The 8,596-nt window shown below is 48.8% G+C and overlaps 1 protein-coding gene across 1 annotated transcript; it reads right to left on the reverse strand.

The window, feature by feature from the left end:
• Positions 1-2,913: 2,913 nt before the first annotated feature.
• LOC138378848 (melanoma-associated antigen 10-like) lies at positions 2,914-7,437 on the reverse strand. Its single transcript, XM_069464180.1, has 2 exons — positions 7,342-7,437; positions 2,914-3,570 (listed from the first exon to the last, which is right to left on the reverse strand). Exons 1-2 carry the CDS (start codon positions 7,435-7,437, stop codon positions 2,914-2,916), a joined length of 753 nt encoding a protein of 250 aa, XP_069320281.1.
• Positions 7,438-8,596: the final 1,159 nt, after the last annotated feature.

Below are 8,596 nucleotides of genomic sequence, written 5' to 3' on the forward strand. Positions count from 1 at the left end.
TCCATTCTTCACATTCCATTTTTCTGTGTCTCTGTGTGTGTCAAATCTCCCTCTTCTTTCTCTTATACCAGTCACGGGATTTAGGGCCCACCCTAAATTCAAGATGATTTCTTCTCAAGATGCTTAATGCAATTACATCTACAAAACCTCTATTTCTGAGTAAGGCTACATTCACAGGTAATGGGAATTAGGACTTGGACATATCTTTTAGGGGTCACCATTCAACCCACTACAGATCACTCTAAACAACACTGTCCAAACTGAACTTTTAAGTTAAAGGAGCTGCTGCTATTAGAGGGTGTCTTAGTCTGTTTGTGCTACTATAACAAAATATTAATAACATAGACTGTAAACAATAGAATTTTTTTCCCATGATTCTGGAGCCTGGAAAGTCCAAGACCAAGGTGCTATCAGTATTGGTGTATGGTAAGGGCTGCTGCTTTCAAGATGACACCTTTCTGCTGCATCCTCCAGAGAGAAGCAAGTGTCCTAGCAAGGTAGAAGGGGTAGATCAAGAGAGCTCTTCCTTCAACCTCTAGCCCCTTTGTAAGGGTGCTAATCCCATTGGTGAGGGTGGAGCCCTCATGACTTAATCACCTCCTAAAAGCCACACCTCTTAAGACTGCTGCATTGGGGGTTAAGTTTCAGCATGAATTTTGGAGGTGATACCATCATTCAAACCATAGCAGAGGGGTTCCAGAATGAGGGATGAGACAATCAGGGGATGTCTGCAGGGAGTAGAAATGCCCTATGTCAAGGAGATATCAGGTGATTCTGGGTTGTTCCACTGTGAGCAGGGCACAGCCCTCAGAGGAGACCACAGTAACAAGCTGGTCATCGGGCCAGGTTCCAGAGTTGGACAGGAGGGCACAATGGGTAACACCAAGGGAAGGGTGCTGTAATGTGAGAAAGTGCTGGGATGGGACTAAAATGCCATCACCTGGACTGACTCAGCTATTGAGGTATCCTGGAGCTCCAGGCCAGAGGGTACCAAGTTAAATAGAGCTCAGACAATCTTCACATAATGTTTTATTCTCATTTTCCCTTCCTTCTTTAGGCCTGTTTTTAGTACCTTGGCACAGGGTCCTTTTTGTCACCTAAGAGACATTATGGAGAAGTGGGAAGAGAAATGAGTTGGAAAACAGAAGGTTGGGAGGAGTGGGACCAATGTGGACTCTATCTATATGAACTCAAACCAGGGGTCAAATCCCAGTCTTCACTTACTAGCCATATGATCTTGGGGAAATTACCAAGCTCTATGAGCCTCAGCTTGTTCATATATAAAATGGATTTGATAAGCCTTGTCTTGTAGGACTGCTGGAGTGTATGTAATGTGAATAAAGCACCTGACACAGGGCCTGGCTTATACTGAAACTTTAACGAATGGCAGTTATTTTGAACATTATTTTGACCCCAGACACTACCACCCTGTCCTTTGGGATTTTGTTGTTTTTATCTATCCAGGACATCTCAGAAAATATGCAACTGAATAGGAGACAGAATATCAAATCAGCCAAAAATGCAGTTTCATAAATAAAACTCATTAAATTTTCCCTCTTAGAGGATATATTAATTTAGGTGTAGGTCAGTTTCCCCCAGTTGATATAACTCCAAGCTCCTAGAATTTAAATTTTTCGAAGACCAACTCCTTCCTTTCCTCCCAGATGATCATCCATTCTAAACAATTTTAACTCATTTCACTGCCACCAAATCCTAGACCTTGCTTAGATTTGGCCAAATTATAATCAAGATAATCTACCTTTAATATCACTTCAACGGAGTGGGCTCTGGATCTCACCAAGGAAAATGAATGCCAGCCTAGTGGCTTCTAGGCACTACCACTCTACTTCTCAGGAAATTCTTACAGATGATGTGTATGGAACACCTAGTTCATGCAGTGTTCAACTGCACTGGGACAAGAGTTCAGGATACCTTCCATACCTGCTCCAGGCAGAGATTTCCCTCTGGTTTGTCCACAACCTAAATGTAACTACTAAGCAGTTTTCTGTTACAAGCTTTTTCTTTCATCTATAAGATGCACTGACTGAGAGTATGGCCCCCTGCCGCCACCCAGAGCTTAACTTAAAATTAATTCCCACACCAAGAATTGCAGTTTCCCCAAACCCCAAAGTGCTTTGGCTCAGGGCATTTACACTTGACAGCTCACATCTAGAGTCCCACTTCCTTGCTCATTAATTCTTTTCACTTGTTCTTTTGGTCTTAAAAGACATCTCACCAGCTTGCTGATATGACTGCTGTTCCTAGACTCTACCATTCCATGGGTAGAGTTGTGTCTTGCTTATCCAAGCATCCCTGCAATGCCTTACAAAGAGAAAATCCCCAATTACCATTTGGTGAATAAAACAATTAGTGAGCAGAAGGTTTAATTTATTAATATTTATTAACATTTCTCCTACTTTCTTGAAAAAGCCAAACAAATCCAGGTATTTATCATTTAATTTTACAGAATAGACTAAAAGGGTTAAAGGAATTCAAAAATTAAGCATGGTACATTTGTCTCTATATTTTATGTAAAGCTGATAAACATAGATAAACATTAATAAACGTGTGACCAATGTTATTAATAAACTTAGATTCCCTAACTCCTGGCCTCAAGCAATCCTCTCACCTCAGTCTCCCAAAGTGCTAGGATTACAGGTGTGAGCCACTGCACCTGGCCTCAATATACTCAAGATTCTAAAGGTAATAAATCTTCTATTAAAAGGAATAGCATTTGAAAAATATCAAAAGATAAACCTTGATGCCACCTACATAGAAAAGGAACACAAAGTTGTACACACTGTTCTCCCCAGCCTGACTCTGGCCCTCCCTACTTAGAGCCTTCACTGCCCTCTTTAAACACAGAGTGAAGAATGTGCCTCATTCTTCACTTGGGGCAGGTGAAGCTGCTTGCTAATGCTGTGCAATGAACATGGCAGCACTCCTGTCCATGGTGTCTATCCTGGCCCTGGCTCTCTCTTCCTCATGTCTCAAAGCCTCCTCATACCAGCCTGAGAAGGTAGTAGGGTCAGACCCTTTGACCTTCGCCAAAAATTCCAGGACTTTTATCTTGCTGGTTTCTGCGTGGGCTCTTGGACCCCAGAGAAATTCATATTGTGGAGGATCACTGTGGGGCACCTGCTGATATTCCAGGTAATTTTCCTGTACCCAATCTACGGTAAGGAGCTTCCTGGGATCCCCATAAACGAAATGCTCCTTCCCATCATACACTCCTATCGTATTCAGGAACTCCCAGATGCTTTCTTCAGAGGCACAATTACCCTCTACGAATATGATACCCAGGATAGTTATCAGGAGACCATTTTTAGGCATGCTCTGGTTGTCACTCAGCAACTCATTATAGGTGAGATCTAGTGAGTTGGCAAGGACATAGGAATGGCCAGTGGGGTCCATTTCCTTCGCATCAATGCCAAAGATCAACTCTAAGCACTTAGATGCTTTATTGACGATCACAGGGAATTCATTTTTGTAACTTTGGGTGACAACCTCGAGCATTTCCACTTTTGTGATGGGATCCTTCAATGGATACTTGAGGATCAGGAAACACGCCTAATCAGTCACATTTTCTTCTAGTGGGTCTTTGAGCAAGGATTCAGCATCTGTTGAGGACTGCAGCATGCTTGAACTCTCCTCCTCTTCTTGGCTGCTGGACTCTTCGTCTGATATGCTCCATGAAGTGGAGGAGAAATAAGAGCTCTGAGCACTCTGGGAAGGACTGAGCATCCCAAGAGTAGGCACCCTTTCCTCTAGACTTCCCAGAACCAGAGGAGAGGAAGAGGAGGAGGAGGAGGAGGAGGAGGAGAAGTAGGGAGGGGGTGGGGAGGTGAAGAAGGAGGGGGTTGAGGGGGCGGGGGGAAGGGGAGGGGGAAGGAGAGGGAGAGGGGGAAGGGGAGGAGGAGGGAAAGTAGTTGGAAGAGTAAGAGGAAATGGAGGAGGTCTCTTCCTCCTCCTCAGATGTGGGAGCCTGTACATCCACCAACTCCTGTGCCTCAGTTGGGGCCTGAAAGCCTTGCTCAAAGGAGATGTGTGGGTGCTTTGGAAGGTGAGGCATGATGACCTTTGTTGGGAGCAGCAGGTAGGAGTGTGAGCAAGAGTGTGGGTGATGAGATCACACAGACCTGGGGAGAGAGAGACAGTGTGAGTGGCCTCAGCTGAGAAACTCACCCCTAATGGCTCTGACAAAGGCTGACTTGTAGGTCTTCTCTTTAGCTGAGCTCTAAAGACTCACAGGTCTTCTGTCTTCCTAGACTGACTGTCCCCTAGGAAACTGTAGGAAGATGTGAGAAAGCTCTTCAGGTGCAGCCAGTCAGCAAAACTTGAGGCTCCAGGGTTGACAGTAGAGTGGGTGGGGTTGGGTGCTGTGGGGTTCCCTCTGTTCTGGGGGATAGGGCCCTTGGTACATATTCAGAGTATATGCCTCACTTTGACTGGGACTCCTCTCTTCTGTGACCTGAGGGCATGCAAGTCAGACCAAGCACCTCACCCCCAGTTCCTAAAGCCCCTGTAAGAAGTATTCAGAGGTCCTTTCAGGTTGCAGACTGCAAGCACAGTTCTGTGCTCCCCAGGGCTGATGGGGGTGGCAGGTGGATTCTGTAAGGTCCTCACACTTCTGGGGTGGATGGTCCCCCTCCGTGCTCACTAAGGTCCTCATCTTTCCCCTAGCAAGGCCTGGACTCTACCCCTCTGCTGGCTTGAGGCAAATTCTCAGAATAAGATCTCACATTCCTGAGATCAAAAGGGGGAAGTAAGAGAGCACCACCTCCAACCATGCCTTCACAGGTGACAGCAAAGGCTGGCCAAACTCTGTGGGGATCCCATCTATTCTAGGTGAGAGGTACCCTCATTTGTCATCTTGATGCCTCAAAGGGCCTGGGACTCCTCCTTCTGCTTTCCTGGGTCTACCCATCTCAGAACAAGCATTCATTTCCCTGAGACTACCAAAATTGAAGTAAGAGTGCACCACTTCTGGCCTCTATGCTCCAGGGCCTCCAAGAGCTGAAAACAAGGGCAAGTAGGGCTGAGTGTGCCTTCAGTCCTAGGGAGGGGCAGTGTGCCCTCAGTCCTCACTCGGGTTCCTTACCTTAAATCCTGGCAGTCTGGGACTCCTCCTTCTGCTGACCTAATGTGGCCTCCCTTCAGACTGTCACCTTTTCAGACCAAAGTCCTAACCTCCTGAGAACCCAGACAAAAGTGAGAAGGCACAACATCTGGCCACCCCTGCCTGGGCATTCCAGGGCTGACAGAGGGGCTGAACTCCATCTGTTCTGCCATAGGGGATTCCCTAAGTCCTCCCTCATAGAATCCATCTTTACTCTCTGAATAGCCTGAGCTACAACCTGACATTGTCCCATCAGACCAAGACCTCACCTCTCTGAGGCACCTCCTCCACCCTGGGAGAAAGTGAGGGTGCACCACATCCCACCAACCCTGCCTGGGTCCTCCCAAGGCTGACAACAAGAGACAGCCAGACTGGGGGATCTCTTTTCTCTCAATTGGGAGTTACCTTTTGTTCTCAACAAAGGTCTTTACCTTGACTGCTGGTAGTCCAGGAGGATTCCTTCTGCTGACCTGATGTGGCTCCCTCAGTTGACCGGCCTTCGTGGTCAGTCCAAGGCCCTCACCTCTCTGAGACTCTTAAGACAAAAGTGAAGAAACATCACATCCAGCCGCCCCTACCTGGAGTCTCCCAGGCTGAAGCAAAGGCTGGATCCCACCTGTTCTGGGATAGGGAGTACCCTCTGTCCCCTCTCAGAGTATTCCTCTTTACTTCTTACAGGGTCTGGTCACACCTCTTCTGGGGACCCGACCTCACCCTCTCAGATTGAGGCCTCACCTCCTGGAGGCACTGGCACCCACCTCATGGAAGAAGTGACGGCACACCATGTCTGGTCACTCTTGCCCAGATATTCCCAGGATTGACAGCAGGGACAGGGTAAAGTTTCTGTGGGTCCCCTTCTATCTGGGTTAGTGAGTACCATTAGTCCTCCCTCAATATTTTTACCTTACCTTGATTCTCAGCTGATCCTGGGAATCCTCCCTCTGCTAATGTCACAGGCTCAGATCAAGGCTTTCACTTCCCTGGGACACATGAGACAAAAATAAAAAGGCACCAAATCTAGCCACCCCTGCCCAAGGTTTGTTGTGCTGGGTAATACACTCAGTCCTACCTCAGAGTATTCACTTTTACTCCTAGCAGGGCCTGTTCCACCCTCTGCTGACCTAATGTCTCCCCGTCCAACCGAGACTTTACCATCCTGAAACACTGCAGGCCCTTAACTCCTGGTCGAGCTTATGGCAGAAGTTAGAGCTCATTCCATTTGGCCACCCCAGCCCAGATCCTCTCAGCAGGGGAACAGGGGATACTCAGACTCCCTCTTTTCTGGGGATAAGGGTAAGTGGACCTTAAGTCCTCACCATGGGTCCTTATCCTGACTCCCCGCAGAATCTGGGACTCCTCCCTCTGCTGACTTAATGTGCTCCCCTCCAGACTGTCACCTCCTCAGACCAAAGCCTTCACTTCCTTGAGGACCAAGCTCCAGACAAAAGTAAGGAAGTGCCACATCTGGTCAACTTTGCCCACAGTCTCCCAAGGTTGACAGCAGAGGCAGGGTTGGCCTGGGCAGCATCTACCTAGGGTGGGAGGTACTTTCAGTCCTCCCTCAGGGTCATCTCCTTGACGCCTGGTAGGGCCTGGGACTGTTTCCTCTGTTAACCTGAGGTTACACCCCTCAGAAAAAGCCTCACTTCCATTGACTCTCAAAGTGGAACTGAGAAATCATATTTGGCAACCCTGCTCTGTGCCCTCCCAGGGCTGACCAGCAGAAGCTGATTTCTGTGGGATTCCTCTACATGCAGCAGGTCTCCTAATCCTCTCCAGAGTCCTCATCTTGACACCTGGCAGGGCATGAGACTCCTCCTTTTGCTGAACTCAGGCCATGCCCAATAGACCAAAGTTGTCACCTTCCTGAGACACCTCCCCCAGACCAAAGTGAAGGGGTTCCATATCCCATCACCATGCTTCTAGTCTTCCCTTGTTGACAGCGAGGGAAGAGAAGATCTGGGTCCCAATTGCTCTGATATAAAGGGTTTCTTCAGTCCTTAAATTGACCCCCAGTAGGGTCTGGGACTCCTTCTGCCAAGCTGACATTAAAGAGGTCACATCCTGTACCCTTGCACAGGATTTTCCAGGGTTAAGAGCAGCGGATGGAGCCCATCTGTTCTGCAGCAAGGGAGTACCCTCCGTCTTCCCTCAAGGTATTCATGTCTGTCTCTCATATCAAGGCCTCACTTCCATGAAGCAAGCTCCAAATGAGCAAGTACCAATGTCCGGGTTCTGCCATGGTTGATGGGGGGTGGGGAGGGCATGGTAGGGTTTTTGTGAGGGCCCCCTCTATGGCGGAAGGTCCCATTAGCCATCCTAAAAGCATTCATATTAACTCCTGACAGGGCCTGCACTACCTCCCTTCTGCTGACCTGAGGATGCCTCCCTCAGCCTAAGGCCCCCATCTCCCTAAGACACCAGGAAAGAAAGTCAGCTGAGAGGGTTGATAACTAATTCCCTTGCCTGAAGCTTTTCAGTGCTGACACGAGGGGCAGTGGGAGGTCCTCCACAGTGGGAGGACCCCTGACTCAGGGACGTCAACTTAATGCCCAGCGGGGCCTAGCACTCCTCCCTCTGCCAACTTGAGTCTGGCTCCCTCAGAAAAAGCCTCACTCCCCAAAATAATCCCAAGATGGAAGTCCAGATACACTACATCCAGGAACCTTGTCTGGGGTTACCAAGGGACGGGATGACAGCAGGAGCCGCATGGGGGCTGAGGCCTCCTACTACCTGGGGTTGGAAGACCCGCCACTCCTCCCTCAGGGACTTCAACTTAATACCTGGCAGAGCTTGGGACTCATCTCTCTACAGAACTGAGTCAAGCCCGCTCAGAAAGAGCCTCACCTCTCTGACTTCCAAGACGGAAGTCTGGATACACTACATCCGGGAACCTTGTCTGGGCTCCTTAATGGCCGACAGCCGGGGCCACTTAAGGGCTGAGGTCTCCCCCTACTTGGGGTTGGAAGGCCCCTCACTCCTCCCTCAGGGACATCAACTTAATACCCAGCAGGCTTCGGACTCCTCCCTCTGCCAACTTGAGTCTGGCCCCCTCAGAAAAAGCCTCACCCCCACCCAATAATCCCAAGATGGAAGTCCATAAACACCACATCCGGGAACCCTGTATGGAGTCGCTAAGGACTTGAGTGAGGCCCTCCGCTACCTGGAGTTGGAAGTCTCCTCACTCCTCCCTCAGGGACTTCAATTTAATACCCGGAAGGACCTGAAACTCCTCTCTCTGCCGACCTGAGCAGAACCCCCTCAGAAAACATCTCGCCCATCCCTCCCACCCCAAGATGGAAGCCCGTATACATCACATCCAGGAACCCTGTCTTGGGCTTTTCGGGGCCAACAAGTACAGGGCAGGAGTGGGAGCCCCTCTATTTTCAGTGGGAGGTCTCTTTCCAGGTTCTCACTTTGATATTGGGCACAGCCTGGAAGTCCTTCCTCTGCTAACCTGAATTGAGCCCCTTAAGA

Source organism: Eulemur rufifrons, chromosome 30, assembly GCF_041146395.1.
Source record: "Eulemur rufifrons isolate Redbay chromosome 30, OSU_ERuf_1, whole genome shotgun sequence".
In the NCBI taxonomy this organism is placed as follows: domain Eukaryota; kingdom Metazoa; phylum Chordata; class Mammalia; order Primates; family Lemuridae; genus Eulemur; species Eulemur rufifrons.

What these genes read in the sequence shown, in the direction of transcription:
- LOC138378848 (XM_069464180.1), bottom strand. Translation starts at nt 7,437, where the DNA reads ATGGCTAATGGGACCTTCCGCCATAGAGGGGGCCCTCACAAAAACCCT. An exon ending in ATGGCAGAACCCGGACATTG is followed by an intron (nt 3,571 to 7,341) that starts GTACTTGCTCAT and finishes GTGACTGATTAG; the next exon opens with GCGTGTTTCCTGATCCTCAA.